At 36.3% G+C, this 17,520-nt stretch overlaps 1 protein-coding gene across 2 annotated transcripts in view; it reads left to right on the forward strand.

Annotated features, from left to right (window-relative positions):
• Window positions 1–1,182: 1,182 nt before the first annotated feature.
• Window positions 1,183–17,520, forward strand: part of LOC149067872 (phospholipid-transporting ATPase ABCA3-like) — a 48,660-nt gene continuing 32,322 nt past the window's right edge. Inside the window, exons 1-5 of one of the 2 annotated variants that reach the window (XM_089252311.1) lie at window positions 1,183–1,308; window positions 6,102–6,466; window positions 6,578–6,823; window positions 8,758–8,852; window positions 14,125–14,280. In XM_089252311.1, coding sequence (XP_089108437.1) covers window positions 6,139–6,466; window positions 6,578–6,823; window positions 8,758–8,852; window positions 14,125–14,280 — 825 coding nt within the window. In that variant the 5' untranslated portion in view covers window positions 1,183–1,308; window positions 6,102–6,138. Of the gene's footprint in view, window positions 1,309–4,831; window positions 4,922–6,101; window positions 6,467–6,577; window positions 6,824–8,757; window positions 8,853–14,124; window positions 14,281–17,520 lie in introns of those variants that run through there. The other variant, XM_089252312.1, reaches the window with a different exon arrangement.

Genomic DNA, 17,520 nt, shown 5'->3' on the forward strand with positions numbered 1-17,520 from the left:
ATGATGCAGGTTGTATGAAGACACACGGAACTTGGAAATACAACCTGCCAGATTTGCTACCCTGCCCTACCTCCTTCGAAGACAGCGAGTGTCATAGTATGCTAAACCCACGGGCTGAATGTGGTCCGGCTTCAAATCTTATTTGTAAAAATGAACTAAGCGAGAGACCTTGTCATTCAAGGGACTCGCGGCATATTTACAGATCACCGAGACAGACCGCTCCACGTCAATAAATATATCACCGCGACACAGACCGCTGCTCTTCAATAAATTTATCATCGCGACACAGACACCGCTCCACGTCAGTAAATTTATCACCACAGAATACAGAATGAACCGAGCACGCCCAGGCTCTATTGCTATTGCAATTTAAGCACAGTGGTCAGAAGATCGCGACACAGACCGCTCCACGTCAATAAGTATATCACCGCGGCATAGACCGCTCCACGTCAATAAGTATATCACCGCGGCATAGACCGCTCCACGTCAGTAAAATATATTTACAGTTGACACATTTCAAAATTAATGAAATGACCACGTACCCAAAAAGACGTACCCAAGGAAAAATGAGACGTATGGCTAAGCTGACCATATTTCGTCGAGAGAAATACGGGAAATTGGGATTCTTAATACGGGACATCGCCAATTATCCCAAAAAATGACGCCAAAACGAAACAAAGTTGCCAACTATTGTTGAAATTGCGAAAAATCACAATGGCGGGAAATGAACCATTACTGCAAATTGCAGTGGATTAAAATGGTAACCGCAGTTGGTGTAGTGATTAACGTAAGTGGATTAAAATGGATTGCACGAAAAAAAAAAACGTTCACCAAGACAAATGAGAGAGATTAATTTTCTGATTTATAGTTGTAATTATGAAATAATTAATGATTTGAAAAATGATGTCAATCTTTTACATTATGACACGAACTAGGCTTTGTGTAAAATACGGGAAAAACCGGGACACTTTTGGCAAAAAGTCCGGACGACCAAAAAAAAAAACCAGAAAATGCTGGAACCATACCGGGAAATACGGGACGTATGGCCACTTCGGGGCCATAATTTTTTTTCTAAAAATATGGTCAGCTTAAAAATACATGGAATGGAATAGCAGTTCGCCATCTACAGGCGATTTTTCTTTTTTGTTGTATCTATGATGACATGAATTTCTGTTTGTTTTTAATTCGGGATGGTGTGGGGCTACGCAATATCGTGTGCTGGTGATTTCCATTCGCCGCCTTCTGGTGAATTAATTAAAAGCATTTAATTCAAGTCATTTTCGATTCGGGCGTGGAGCTGGAAACAACGTGAGTTTATTGCGTCCTTGTTTCCGTTTTGATGTTTATTGTTAACAATTGACATTTTAGTTCGTTTATATACTGCAGTTGTCATTAGTTGCCAAAAAAATGCAATTTTTATGGTCCTTTCATGTTGAAAGTAAAAATAAGCTTTCTCATCGGATGAGCCCAGAGCCACCACATCCTGGACCCGGGATCTTCGAATGCTTCCCCCCCCCATGGCTCCCACATCCTGAAGCAGGGCCCCTAGGCTGGGATCTTTTACGGGCTCCCCGACCAGACTTTCACGAGGGGCCCCTTTATGATGAATTTATAGCGTGAAAAACAAAAAAAATGATTAAAATCCTCACGGGCCCCAAGGCTGGAGCCTTGTCAGCCCCCCCCCACCACCACCAGTGGGCAGGATTTTCAATTGGTAGTCAGAGACGTATTTACGGGGTGGGGGTGCACCAAGTGGAAGTTCAGAGAGGGGGGGGATGAATTTGAGGGATGAGTGGTCAAAAGAATGAGACTAAGCGAAACTACATAAATCTGCCTCTGCACAGAGAGCAAGGGACCGAAAGAGCGACCTCTACAGAGTGCGTGCGCAGGCTAAAATGATGAACCAAGTCATCTAGTGTGAGGGTGACCCAGAGAATGCGCAGGCACGTGAGCAACCAAATGAGTGACATTGAGAACAAAGGACCAGGTCAGTGTGTGACGAAAAGAGTGACCTTAAGAACGAGGTAAGTGTGTGACGAGAAGAGAGACCTTGAAAAAGACCTATTTTAGCATGTGATGAAAAGAGTGACTCGAAGAATGAGGGACTAGGTCAGTGTGTGACCAAAAAAAGACCAAGAACGAAGGAACTAGGTCAGCGTGTGAAGGAAAGAGTGACCTCGAGAACGAGGGACTAGGTCCATGTGTGATGAAAAGAGACCTTGAAAATGATGGAACTAAGCATGTGACAAAAAGTCATGGGCGGAGATACGGGTGGGGGTCCCCCTCCCACGTAAAAGGTGGATTCGACTGATCTAATGTATATATGAATTGACATCATCATCGTGCCCCCCCCCCCCCCCCAGTAATAATGACATTGCTTCCCCAGACTTCCAAGTCAGTCTTCGCCTATGTGAAAAATGTGACCTTGAGAACGAGGAATTCAGTCAGCATATCACTGAAAGAGTGATTTCAAGAAAAATGGACGAGGTGAGTGTGTGACGAAAAGAGTGATCTTGAAAATGAGGGATTAGGGCAGTGTGTGACCGTTACCCCAAGAATGAGGGGCCAGGTCAGCATGTGACGAAAAGAGTGGCCCCAAGAATGAGGTACTAGGTCAGTGTGTGATCAAAAGAGACCTCAAGAATGTGGGGGAACTAGGTCAGCGTGACCTCTAGAACGAGGGACTCTGTCAGCATATAGCTGAAAGAGTGACTTCAAGAACAAGGGACTAGGTCAGTGTGTGATAAAAAGAGTGACCTTGAAAATGAGGGAATAGGTCAACGTGTGAGGAAAGAGTGACTTCTAGAATGAGGGACTCAAAAGCAAAGTTGGCAATTATTGCTAAAATTGCCAAAAAAAAAACCCCCACCAGAGGCAGGAAATGAAGCACCATTGCATTGAAGCGGTAGATTTAAATTAATTCTATGGAGGGAAAAAACTTTAATGTAATATTTAAAGTCGTAATTATGATAATATAATTCATACGATTGGGAAATAATTTGAATACTTAATTTCAGTAAACAAAGGAATAAAAATTTCAATAGGCTTTTTTGAAAATAATGGGACATTTTCATGAAAAGTTTGGATTGCCAAAATTACATGAAAATATGGGAATGTCCTGAGAAATACAGGTCATATAGTCATCCTAGACATAGGCGTACGCAGAATTTTTTCTCTCGAGGGGGGGGGGGGTGTTTCAGATTTTTTTTTCCTTCTGGGGGGGGGGGTTAGAACCCCAACCACCTCCCCTTTGCGTACGCCAATGATCCTAGATATATGATTGCATGCTTTCTATTATTATTATTTTTTTTATTGAAGGCAAATTTCAATACTTTTTCAAACATAAAACGATTTTTGTTTAAATGTCATTTGAATTCTAAACTACAATTGCTTTTTTTTTTAAATGCAAGACCCCCTTCTCAGATCTTGACATTGTCTACAAGTTGAAATAAGAATTATATTTGTTTTAAAAAATTATATATCTTTAATAAATTAGCCATTTTAAACTTTAAAAAATTAATAAATGTTGAATATAAATTAAAAAAAAATTCAAGTAATTTTATTTCATTTTTTTTAAATCAAAATTTTTATCAACTACGATATGAATGATGAGTGTCCTTGAATTTTAGATTTTTGCCTGGAAAAGTACTTGAATAGTCCTTGATTTTTTTTTTTTTAATTTCAAAGAGTATGCGAGGTAAGAATATTCTCAGAGAACGAGAATATTCTCCTGGATGTAAAAATTGGAGAATAATCGAGAATATTCATTTTTCTTTTAAATGTAAATTTTTTTACTGATTTTGTTTATATTGTGAAATATAAATCAGTTTTCATTGCCCAAAACATTGACAAAAAAATTTTTTTTAACAACCCCCAATGACAACTTTTAGTTTGAGAATATTCTCAGAATATTAACCTCTCATGATGAGAGGTTTTAAAAGTTTGGTTATAAATATTTTATAAAACTTTTAGATTAAAACCTTAAAAAAAAATTGCAAAATTAGATATATTTTCAGAAATAAGTTCACAAAAGAAATGAAATCAAAGTTGATTGATAAAGGAAACAATTATTATGCAATCACCTTCATTCTAAGATACAAACTGTCGTTTTCTTCAATGCACATACACTTAAATTCTGTATCACTCACATTTCTGTAAAAGTTGCGCAGTTCAGCCCTGTTGGTTTAATTTTCATGCTTTCAAACTTTAATATTGTTCTACAAACTCCAGTATTCCTATCTTCTTGACGGGAAGAGAGACGGGGACAGAATATTCTCTCAAAGAACTACTATTATAAATTACTAGAGAATATTCTTATCAAAAATAATAATTATTATTCTCAAGTTATTTATAGCGATTATTTATTATAATGCACATGTTATTACATATATTCTTGATACTCTCCGGAAAGATTTCTGTAACTGAAGAATAATTCTTATTATTTTCTATAAGAATATTCCCCAGTAATTTATGAAAGTAGTCCTTCCAGAGAATATTCTCAACGATATTATACGTAACTGTATTATAAATAACAGGAGAATATTCTCATCAAGAACTTATAAGAATATTCTCAAGTTATTTAGGCCTATAATAGTAGTCCTACCAGAGAATATTCTCTGAAAGATTATTCTCATGAATTTTACATCTCTAATACGAACGATTTATTTTTGTACAGAATTTGGATCCGCTCAAAAACCTCCGAATTTTCATTCTCTAAAGTTGGCAGCTATGCTATCATTGTTCATAGTTCCGAATTGGTGGCATTAGTGACGGGCAAAAAAAAGTTTATCTTCCAGTTTGCATTGCACCTGAGCACCTCTCCTTCTGGCAACAGGACATTGCTGACTTATAGCCGTCACCAAAATGTGCCGAGTTTGTAAATTTTGAGGGCTTCTCAATAAAATGCGCCATCAATTTACAGGTGAAAAATGACGACTATTTACATAATCTTTTTGTAACAATGTTTAGTGTTAACTGCTAGGAACATCATTTAGGCCAATTCCATGATAATGACCCCATAAATGAAAAAGAAATACAGTTTATTTTCCTATATCTTTGGTCGGGTATTCAGAAAATTGTCCCATAACTGAGAAGCTTATAAAAAAGACAATGTATGAGTGAGAGATTACTGTGTTTCCATTGTAGTTCAAGTTTTGTTCTAAAGCCACATCCCGTGGACAACCTTCAAATAAAATATAATTAGGGGGGATGTGTGGAAAAAAGGACTAGTTTTTTGTGTTGTGTCGCAGAAGTCAGTGTGTAGAAAAGTTCTGCGGGGGAGGGGGTTCATACGTTTTGGTAAAAGTCAATAATGAAGTTGGTGTGTTTGTTGCATTCTAAAGTATCGATCGCTGTCATTGACTAAGCTTGCAGCATTTTAACGCATTCACTGTTTATCTCGTGCCAGTGTGTGATGTGGTATTATTTATAGCTGAAGAGTCGATCATGCGCTGGCATGTGGTTTGGGGGCTGATGTCTCAGGTGCCAGTCACGTGCTGGCACTGAAAAGGCAGAGCCTCAATGTTTATTTTTCAGTTTAATCGTAACTTTACTTTCGTTTATACTGGTATTGACGTGGGGTGAAGGTTAGAAACTAATTTTAAGTGTGGTTTTTTTTTTCAAATTTATTAGTGTGATACACATATTTTATTACCGCTTGTGAATCGTATTTCTTGGAATAAGTAAGCTGGCGTATGGGTTAGGCCTGATGCCTGAAATTTATTTTGTTTGGAGGGGACCACTTTCATTTCCGGGGGGGGGGGGAAGGACCAAAGTGATGGAACAATAGATTTGGTCATCTTTCTCTCTTTTTTTGGTCATTTTCTCACATTTCGGGGAAGAGGAACCAGACTCCTCACGTTTCCCCCGCTACAGTTTTGATGTGGGTACAATCTACGTTTTTTTGTCAGGGCATTAACTATCAACACAACCTAACATGATTGGCAGTGAATATGTTCATTTTCAACTTTTCGTAAAGACTTTTTTTAAATTTGAGCCTTTAGTTACAGGTCCGTGACCGCAGAATGAATGCTTTTTTTTTACCATCTCGAATCATTAGAATACAATTATTATTATTATTTTAATTCTTTTTTTGCCACTAGGACAACAGCTTTGCAACTTTTCGTTTGAAGAGAGATCATGGCCATCTCTAGAGAACTGAACCAGTTCCTGATGATGCTGTACAAAGGAATGCTCCTGAGAAAACGGCATTATGTGGTCACCGCTGCAGAGATCATCCTCCCGATCCTGATGGCTGTGATTCCAGTCATTTTCTGTTACAAGGCAAACCCTTATTACGAGATGGCATCTGACAAGTACAACGCTACAGTGTTTCAGCCTTTCAGTCCCTACAATACAGAAGTCGCTAGGAATAGAACATACATTTTGTACACCCCGATGAGTAGCTTGAGTGCTGATTTTATGAATGAAGCGTCGAATCGATGGGCTGCCTCAACGAACAGCACAAGTGAGTATTTTATAGTCTACCGATCTATTCATTCTAAGGAGTTCTGTGTGTACATTCAGGAACAACGTTCAGAATTAATTGTACTTTTCTCATTTTTTTTCCTCCATGCAGAAAATAAAGACTTTGTCGTTGAGGGTTTTGCAACAGAAGATCTCTTAGTGGAACGTTCCATGAACATCCGGAAAGAGGAATCGATTGGTTCATATGTTGTCAGCATTGTCTTCAAGGGCTTTTCTGGAAAGAATCTTCCAAGCTCTCTGGAATATGTACTGCGATTGGGCGACACCTCGAACATCTACTCGTTTCGAACGACTACATCCAAATACCCTCCTACAACCAAGCCAAGATCATACGATGGTAATATTATTCATTTATATTGTAAAACTCTTATTGGAATTGTGATGATGTGACTTTTTAATTACCTGAAACGTGTTTATGTATAGTTCATTATTTTTTTGGCCACCTTGTTCCGCTTTAACCCTGTTGTGACCTTTGCATTTTCTATATTGTATTTAATATGGTCCAAGTCTAGAAGGGGCAGACCATTTCACACATTGCCCAGATTCAGGGACAGGCTTAAGTATTTTGCAGTCTTCTAAAACAGGGTTTCCTAATCCCCCAGTGCATGGGCGTATGCAGGGTTTTCTGGAGGCATCAATTTTTTCTTTTTTCTGAGGGGGAGCGATAGTGACCGCTGCCCAGCAAAAAAATTGCAAGTTTGCCCCAGGCACTTAAAGGCTGAGGGCTGTCATGTCAGGGAACTGATTATCTTATTATGCCTGTCCCATCATAGGCACCAGAACCTGGGGACTGAGGCTATTTGAGAAAAATGCAAACCACCCCTTCCCCACCACCTACTTGGGTCCCATATATATAGGGCGACTTAAAATTTTCAGCCTCTTCTAATGTTTATTCATGTTGATGCTTCTGTTCCCCGTGTAATTTTGAATAACTTCAAAAGAAGAATTTAGCGCCTTCTATAGTCTAGCACCCGGGACACCAGATGCACTTGCTACCTTCTCTTGGCTTGGTGGAGGGTTCTGTCAAAATCTTAGACCATAGAGTTTGATGTCTGAATTTTAGAGGTCTTGAACAGAATTTTATGCTATTGTGTGCTCTGTCAAGTTGAAGTGAAAATGTAATCAGTCTTTCTCCGGCCCCTAAAATTCAATGCCCTCGTGTGGCCGCACCGTTTGCTCCTGCCCAAACTTCAGACACTGGCCATATCACAAAGTTATCAATAATTTCCCGAACACTTTGAAAAGACACTAGATTTTTGACATGGGCTGTAACATAGGCTTATATATTTCTAGAGTTACGAACACAAATGTTACAATGGATTTGGTGAGACTTTCCATTCACTTGTTAAGACATGTTTGTCAAGATTGAATTTTATGTTGTGTTCCGTTTTTAAAGTGAGGAAAAAGGCAGAATATGGTTATTAGAACATCATTTGAAGATCATTGAGAGTCCATGAAAATACTGTTGGGTGCTGATGCCTCGGGAGATATGAGACTGATTAGTGTCTCCTCTTGGATGTTGATTTCCTTAAATCTATAACAAGCTTAACCAAAACACTGAACACAAACCCCTGCCTTTCTTTGAACAACAGATTGTTGCTGTTGAGTGGATAGGGTCAGTTAGGTCAGGGCCTGACAAATCCCAGGTGCCAGGTCGCCATTGAAACTAAAAAATCTGCATTGCCGCCTAAAGTTTTCTCTATGTTATTGCTGAATTGGAGTCTAAGGATGACACTAAATTTTCTGATTTCATTACATCGTGTCTCTTAACACAAGAAGTTGAAAACAAAACGTTATTTAGGATAATTTTCCTTGAATAAAAACCATGCTTGGCTACTAAGAAATTCGGCTGGCACTTAAATGTTTTTTCGATTTGTTCAGTCCTGAGTTAGGTTACCCAAGAGGTCTCTTGAGAGAGTCGGTTGCCCTGGCATAGTTATGGCCAGTTGTCTCAAGAGCATCTTGGGCTCCTGGGAAAAGTGATTTTTCTGAGGGGGCGCCCCTTCTTTTACCTGACAAGACATGTTCACTTTTGCAAATTGTAACCATGCTTCATTTTCACCTCTGAATTTGAGCCCCCTCCCCAGGCCCATGTGTTAAGAGGGCACTGGTTATGACCTTCTAAAAGGTTTTGTCTTCCAAAACACTTGGCTTTTGTGTTGTTTATTTCACACGGCTGCGAAAAATCATTATCGTTTGTTCGTGTCGAGAGCTAACCAAAATTTTTCTTTCCTCGCTTCCCAGCTCAATGGTTTTGTTTTACCTTTCCAGAATACCAGGAAAGCAATTTTCTTTCGTGGCAAGCTGCTATTGAACAAACTTTCATCAAACTGAATTCAAAAGACAGAAATGATGTCAACTACGAGGTATGACATTTTTTCTTTTTTAACGTTCCATATGATAAAAAAATGTTATTTTGGTTTCAGGGTTGAAAAAAACAATTTTTTTTATTTCAATCGGATTTGTATTTGATTTAGATTAACTGACAGCTTATTAATTAAGACGAATCTTGTTAATCATTTAAAATGCATATTTTCATATCACCTGCCTAATTTTTTTTTAGTTAATCTCTGAAATTTAATTTGGCATTAATAAGCTACAAATTTACAATAAACAAACGAACTGCAAGCAGAAAATATGAACACCAAAATTCAGTGTTTATGCAACGTGAAAGGTCATTGGGCCTGAATTAACTTCATGGATTTTAATTGGATAAAATTTTTCTGGTAGTGTTTTTATTCGAGACCCTCACCTCCCCTTTAAAGTAAAAGACTGGTGGCGACTTAGTATCACATATGGTGAAGGGTTTCTCAATTCACTCGATATACAACCAGAGATGTGTGTTTTCGACTTGCATGATATGTTGCTTAATAATTTACACATTTTTATCTTTCCACAGATTTGAGTTTTAATTAAAAAAATGAGCAAACCCTAGACTTTTTCTCCTGTCATATCAACATCTCACGTCCAATGGTATTTGTGTTGGTATAACATCTATTATTATTTTGAATCAGAAATTGGGGCATGGAATTCAAGTCTTTGTGCAAAAACTAATTTCTCTATTTTCTTTATATTGGAGGAACCTTAGTGCAAATACTTAGCACAGTTATAGTTTTCCACAATTTTTTCCATGCACAAAATCTAGAAACAGAACAGCCATCTTTCGGTTTTGTATCTAAGGATTAGGTTCAAGTCTAAATTTTTACCCGGGCTTTTCTATATTTCTTTCAAGATTATATATATATATCAAGATTTTTTACCACATTTCAATTACATGCATACCACACTATGTTACTTTTACTTCAATGGCCTATCTTATAAGTTAAATAAAGGGAAAATGAAATTTAAATTTTATGATTTAAATCAATGATGTTTTAAAAACAAGTGATTTAAATTGTGATTTTAATCAAGATGATTTAAATTGGCATACCTTGATTGGTTTACTATAAGATGGATGGGTTTACACGGGTCAACTGCATCGATCAACAGGGTTGATTCAATCTGTGTGAATGCACCCCCAGATTCTTATTATATCCCAGTTTAGCAGACAACAAGAAGGGATACTTGAAATTGATTTTTCACGAGATATTTATTAAATTCAAACAAAACGATCATTTGGTAGCAATTAAATTTTAGATCATAATTCATAAAGTCAATAAAAGTTAATTGTAGAACATAGTCTACTTAGACTGCTTTTTCTCAGCCCAATAAATCAAGGAAACAAAAACATTGTTTCCTTTTATATATTATTAATATTGTTTTAACCATTTGTTGTCTTGAGGACATTCTCATACAACAGTCTGCTTATTTAGCTATTTGATATTTTAGGTATATGATCCAAGATATAGCATCTAACTATATATCAGCTTTCAATGAGAATCACTACTAACTATAACATAAAATATAGGACAATCCAATTAGCCTGCATATGACCCAGGTTACGATCCAGAGGAGAATTAGTGCAAAGGTAAACAATAAAAGAGGGACAAATAAGATTCATAGAGGATTTTGAATTTAGCATAACTAATTTTTTTACAATTTTAACAAAGTTACTTGGATCATGATTAAAGAATTAACATAAACATTAAAATTACTTCTCATAATTTCATATTAATGGCAACAGTCCACTTGTGAGCCCATGTGGAAGAAGTAATTGTAGCACAACGACAATACTGAAATCATGTGACGTCATTGACCTTGGCAGAGCTGCCAAGGTCATGATCTGGTGACGAGATTCACTATGGCAAGACTGGGAACCAGTAAGCCTGAAAATTAGTGCCAGGATGACAATCAGCAACAGGAAGTAGGACAGCGAATGACTAGAACCATGGATGACAAGTATGAGAAAACAAGATGATCTGGGGACCAGCTGGCATTATGCGTAGCACAAAATTTGGGTGAAAACTATTTCAAGAGCATGACGATTGCATTTTAAGCATATCACAATATATCACCACATATAGCAAATTTTACTTTAAAAATATACAACTACATATAACATGTACAAAAAAAAATTATAGAGGTGGATTTGGTGAATTACATAGAATAGGGGTTCCCAACTATTGTTATAAACCCACACAATAAGTTGCCCCTTCCGACCCATTGGCCTAGATCCGTGATTGTCTCCCTATTATGAGAAGACAAGACGATCTGTGGACCAGCTGGCGTTGTGCCTAGCACAAAATTTGGGTGAAAACTAGTTCAAGAGCATGACGATTGCATTTTTCCAGATGGGCAGACAGGCAGTTCACCAAGGGTTGATCAGCAAAGCATTAGATTGGTAATGAATGGAAAATGAATGTTAGTAGGGTTATCAGAGATCTCCAGATATTTATACCCAAAATAATAAATGCGGCACAATCTAACTCCAAGGACGGACCACCTTAAAAAAAACTCTTATTAAAATGCAACCAATAAAAATGCAGTGTAATTAATTTACATTTTCAAACATTGATATTGAATTTTATAGAAATTTCTCAAAACTAAAATGGCAACAAAAATCGAAATAGCAACGCGATCAAGATCGCACATTCCTCAGTGTATGTATAATAAAATTATAACTGTGATTGCAACCGTGCATGGTCTATAAAGGTGAGGGAACAATATTTAACAAATTTTACTATAAAAATATACAACTACATATAACATGTACAAAAAAAAATTATAGAGGTAAATTACATAGGATAGGGGTTCTCAATTATTGTTATAAACCCACACAATAAGTTGCCCTTTCTGACCCATTAGCCTGGATCCGTAATTGTCTCTCTATTAACATCTGCAATTTTTCCAAAGATAACAGAGGCTGAACACCTTTAACTTGTGTCACCTTTAATTAATTGCCTTTAACTTGAGTATGAATTAAAGGTGTGCTTCACCCTCTCATGGCCAGTCTCATCCATTCTGTGATGTACTGGAAGGGGTTCAGGGTATCTAATTTGCAGAAGCATTCTCATATACAGAGATGAGATGCTTCCTTACATCGTACTACGGGGTGACAACTGTGCCACAACCATTGTGTTGTATCAGAAGGGTAAACGGAATTGTGAAATTGCAAAATCACTTGGTATTACCCATTCACTTATCTCAAGGGCTATTAAGCAGTTCAAGAATCTAGGTGATGAAGGTGACAATCCAGGTTGCACTGTCAATACAACTAGGAACCTCCAGTTCATAAAAAAGGGGCATTTGAGCTGCAAGAATCTCAGTGAGAAAGATCATCTGAGAAACTGGCATTCACCAAGAATATGTACATTTGATAGAAAAACAAGAACATAGACTGACAGCTTACGAATTCTAAAAGTGTAACTTACTGATGAAAATAAATGAATACAGCTAAAAAGATATTGTGTACTGCTACATCCGGGAGCACTGGTAACTAATGGGAGAACATTCTTTTCACAGATGAAAAGCTCTTGAAAAAAGCTCACACTGCCTGTTGGGAAATAGCCTCTGACTGTGCAGGTCTGAGTTTGAATCCCGGTTCATTTGTGGAATGTCTACTAATACTAACAGATTCTCTGGACAGATCATACTTATCTCTTGAGAATACATGAGAATTGCGTTATATAAAAAAAAAATTGAGCAAGCGCGCAGTCATCAAACCATACATTGGTCTTCAGATATTCCAGAACCATCAGCAATTGGTTTCAATGTGTGGAATCATGACCATGGTTCAACTCAGGGTTCAAACCAGTTCGCGGTGGAAAAGGGGGTCAAAATCTATCAACATGTTTACCAGATAACTATTTTGCAAGCTGTTGTGCTTCCATGCTCTCAAAAGCATTTTGAAAACACATTTGGACATTCTAACAAGATTCAACACATAGAGCCAAAGGTACCCAGCAGCGTTGCAAGAATCGTTTTCCTGATGATCACTACATCTACTGAATATTCAAAATATTTCTGTATCTCAATCCGATAAATCACAACATATGATTATAACGTAAATGAACAGGGCTTATGCTAAAACGTTTCGCATCACTGAAGGAAGCTCAGAGTCTGTAATGGAACAGACTTTCTAAAGGAGAGGTGTGGCGCTCATATATCAAAATTTTACAAAGTGTTTGAAGCTTTGTATCATGGCCTAAGGCAGCTATTTTGAATTGAAGCGAATGTGGTTGTTAACAAATGTATATATTTGTGTTACGAATTGTCAATTTTTTTAAATTGGAAATAATGAAACAATTATTTGGAAAAATGTATACAATTATTTTTTGTCACCCCCATACATCATCATACCACATATCACATTGTACTCAATGCAAATTACATGTCACGTTTTTAGGCTAGTGAAAAACACTGATATGAAAACTTTCTGTTCCCAGGTCAAGGATATACGATTGTATAATCATCATCTTGGCAGTGCCTTTCAGGCATCGTTTGCATGCATAGATCAAATGTTGTTTAATGCAAAACAAATTGATATCTCAATGATTCCCTGTTCCTAGAAAGAGGACATCGAGTGCTCTGGCAGTTGGTTGCTCAATGACTGTTTCCATTTTTGTTAAAAGTTAGCTATTTAGTCTATATCTGCTGTTGAAATGGAGACTTCCAAATGGTGTTCATCCCACAGTGCCGCGAGATGTTATATAGATTATTGCATTGATGGTGTAAATTGTGTTTAAAGCTCTTTAAGGGTGTTGTCGAAGAGCCTCAAGGTTGGGCAGAAGAAGATGCCACGGTATTGATAGGTTGATAAGACACTTATTCGCCCACTATTCCAAAAATATGTTTCATTCAAAAATTGCTCGGTCCTTTTGAGAATCTTTTCCAACATACAAGTAGAACTTGGTCTTAAGAGATGGCACAACATCTATGCAATAAGAGCCATACACGGAGCGATTGGCATGCATATCTCTCTCAGTGAGAGACATGAAAGAAGTATCTTCTGGAATCATCTATGAACTCTCTCAAATTAGCTCTCGTGTATAAAATGATTGTGATTGTTACAAAAACATCCAAGTTATATAAATCTTTAGGCAGTGGTTCCGCAAAACGTTTTGTATCGATTTGATGTATTTGAATCTCTCACTTTAATTTAATTATTAACTACATTTCCAAAGATAAATTCATATTCATGATATGTTTGACATTTATTATTTATTTTTATATATATATATATATTTATTTATTTTGCAGTTGATGATGCAGCGTTTCCCTTTCCCATCTTACAGAGATGACAGAGATTTGAAAATATTGTTCATAACCATACAGTCAATCATCATCTATTGCTATATCATTATAGTTTGTATATTGGCGAAGAGGCTTGTAGAAGAAAAGGCCAACCATTCGAGGGTATGTAATCTTGATTCAAATAAATTGTCAGCGATATCAGATGATGGGAGCTTGTCAATGAGATTAATGGAGTGGACATTATCTTCCCTGCGGCCAGGACATATCAACATATTTGTCCATCTGGCATCCCCATCCATGTAATAGTGTTTTTTGCACTTTTTCTTAAAATTCTTCCAAATTGTTCTGTAGTAGCGGTAATTGTTCCGCGACGTACGTCGTGGATTTTGACACATACTGCTTTGGGGAATAGGGTTACTACTCTCAGCAATAAATTATTTGTGTTCCAATATGATTTTTTTTTTATGGAAGTTGAGCAAGCAAGATGATGAAAGCGTCAAACCTCATTCTGTGTCGTTTAGTCAGAACATGATATCACCAGAAAATGTTTTTTTTGATCTAGTAGTAGGTCTTGCTAATTATAACTAATTAGAAATGAGATAAATGCACAAATACGTGCTTACGGCTAAACAACATTCTGACTTATGATATTTCCATTTGCGTGTATGATTTATTTTTGATTTTTAAATGACAATGAAAATGCTATATCTCAAAAATGTGATTTTGGAGTTGTCACGTTCGGACCAAACACCACAGAATTTTTGTTGTGCCGTTTGATCACTAATATAGTCAGTTTGTTCCCAAAGGTGAACTAGTGAGTGATCATAAAGCATAGTAGGGCTGAGCAATGTATCGATTTATAGTAAACCACAGATGTAAGGTCCCACATTAATATCACAATTTAACGATTTTGATCACAGTGATGTATCATTAATTATGATGCCGATTAAGCTTACACGCATGCACGATGTATCGGGACAATCCGATATCCTTATATCAAGGTGAATCTCCAATGCCTGTTTATGCTAATGTGCTTGCATCGAAAATGTGATGTTATATTGGGTTGAAATTGGCAAAGTTGATTTAATTAATATGCATGCACGATTTCGAATATCTCAGTGAATATTATTCGAATATTTCGATTCGTCAGAAAATGCCACATATTCCGTTACCTATGCACCCTTCATATTTGTTTTAAATATATTATACATGTTAATTTCTCAGTGTTGATGGGTTTCTTTTCTCCACCAGTAGAATATCTAGCAATGAAAGTAACTAAACAAGGCCTTAACAAATTAAAATAAATTTAGGTGCCAGCCAAATTTCTTGAGCCAAGCCTGATTTTTGCTCAAGAAAAATGGTCCCAAATAATGTTTTCTCGACTTTTTGGGACTTAATATCCTCTTTTCATGTTTAGAGATGCACCGTCATAAAATCAGAAAATTTTACTCCATTCTTAAACTCCAACTTAGCAATTGGGTGTAAAAAAATTTTAGATGCCAATACCAATTTTCTTGCTGCTATGGCAACCTTGTGCCCGATATTTGTCAATCCCTGAATTAAACCTAGTTATAAATATACCTTTTATAATGGTAAATTATTTTTTTTTTGTAAATCTTTCGATTGAACATTTTTTAGGAATCAGTTATTTGTTTGATTCACAGAAGTACCAGGGGGTGATAGGTAGAGAGGGGTAGCCTTTTTTCACTTTTTTGGAGAGGCGGCCACTTACACTCAAAAAAGACCAATATTTTAATGATCACATAAATTAAGAGTGGCATTTCTGATGAGTGGCCCCAAAGTATTTACATTGTCAGAATTATGCATTTTATGGTGGTGCTACCATCTGTCTTCCATATTTGAAGTAAAAGTGGTGTCAATAACTTTAGGCTTGTAATCCTGTATGAGCCTGTGCTGCATTTTGCATCGGGAAGATAGTGTCCACGCAGCCATTTGTCCTTGTAATGTCTGCACATCAGCGGATGTACCACCTTCTGATTCTTAATAAGAATCCGCTTCTTAACTATGGATTTGATCTTTAGTTAAGAATTGATAGGGAATTTTGCTACCACATTCTTAACTAAGAATCGTTTTTGTTCCGTAGTTAAGAATCGAATTAAGAACCGAGGCTACCCACTTCTTAGCTCGATTCTTAGTAAACAATTTTTTTCTTCCATGAAAGATAACTTAAACTCTTTCATTAATAGAAGTTTTTTTTTTATGATTCATATTTTAAAAAATGAAGAAAAAAATTTAAAATTTGCATTTGTATTTCCAAATAAGAAATTCGTCAGACTTTTTAAGTTATATTGAAAAGTTATCTGAAGGTTGTGTGGGAGAGTTGTAAACAGTGTTGGAGTCGATATACTTCACATATACGTTGATAATAGTGATAAAATATTGGATTATTTCGATAATAGTGATAAAATATTGGATTATTTCGATAAAGTTTTTGATAAATTTTGCTACATTTATCACATTTACCAGTGATTATGTATGATTCTCAAATTTTCAATCCATAAATATTATGAACAATGAGTCGTAAATAGAATTTTTTTCATATTATGGGAACTTGTAGATTTGAAATTTTTTTTTAGTTTAAAACTTGAGAGAAAATTGAATTTCTTCCACATAATATGGGAGATAAAGCTCTAATCGGCCGAAATATAATTGTACATAAATTAAAATCATTATTAACCTGCTGCTGCATTTGTTTTTTTCACATGCTTTGTGTACGTAAAAAAGCCAACATTACAGAAGCGATGACCATTTTTAATATTGATGTATTATCTGATCAGTATTCTTTTTATTTAACCACAAAGCAGCTGTGCAATACATGTATATCACCACGTTCAATTCACCATGACAATTAATTTAAAGAAACATGAAGCATATTATAAAAATTATTGTCATGTTAGTTTCACTCACATACATAATGTAAACACAACGATAACTCATTTATCGCATTAACCATGGTTTGACAATTATGCATAATGACCTACAAATGTGATAGATTTATGGTATATGAGCAAAATTTATCAAACTTACCGAAATGGCCGGTGATTATTCATATAATAATATCTCTTTATCACTTTCACAGTGACATATATATAGCATAGTCCGTCTTTATGGAGGGTGGCAGGGATCCATCCCCGTGAACGTGGGATGAATCTTTGATTCGAATCATACCGTATGACTAAGTATGAATGTTTGTTTTTTATTGCAACATGTTAAAAAAATATGTATTTATCATTTCTTCTCAACCATATTCACATTTGCTGAAATAGTCGCCGCCATTTTTTCTCTCTGGCTAAAAGAGTCGCTTTAAAATTCCTTCTCCTCTCCCCCATCTTGTCAACAACAAGTTAATTTTTAGCTGGGTGCTGATTGGCCAATGGCGAA

Source organism: Pholcus phalangioides, unplaced genomic scaffold, assembly GCF_987345545.1.
Source record: "Pholcus phalangioides strain wild (caught in Gottingen) unplaced genomic scaffold, Ppha-v1.0 ptg000028l_1, whole genome shotgun sequence".
NCBI classification, from domain to species: domain Eukaryota; kingdom Metazoa; phylum Arthropoda; class Arachnida; order Araneae; family Pholcidae; genus Pholcus; species Pholcus phalangioides.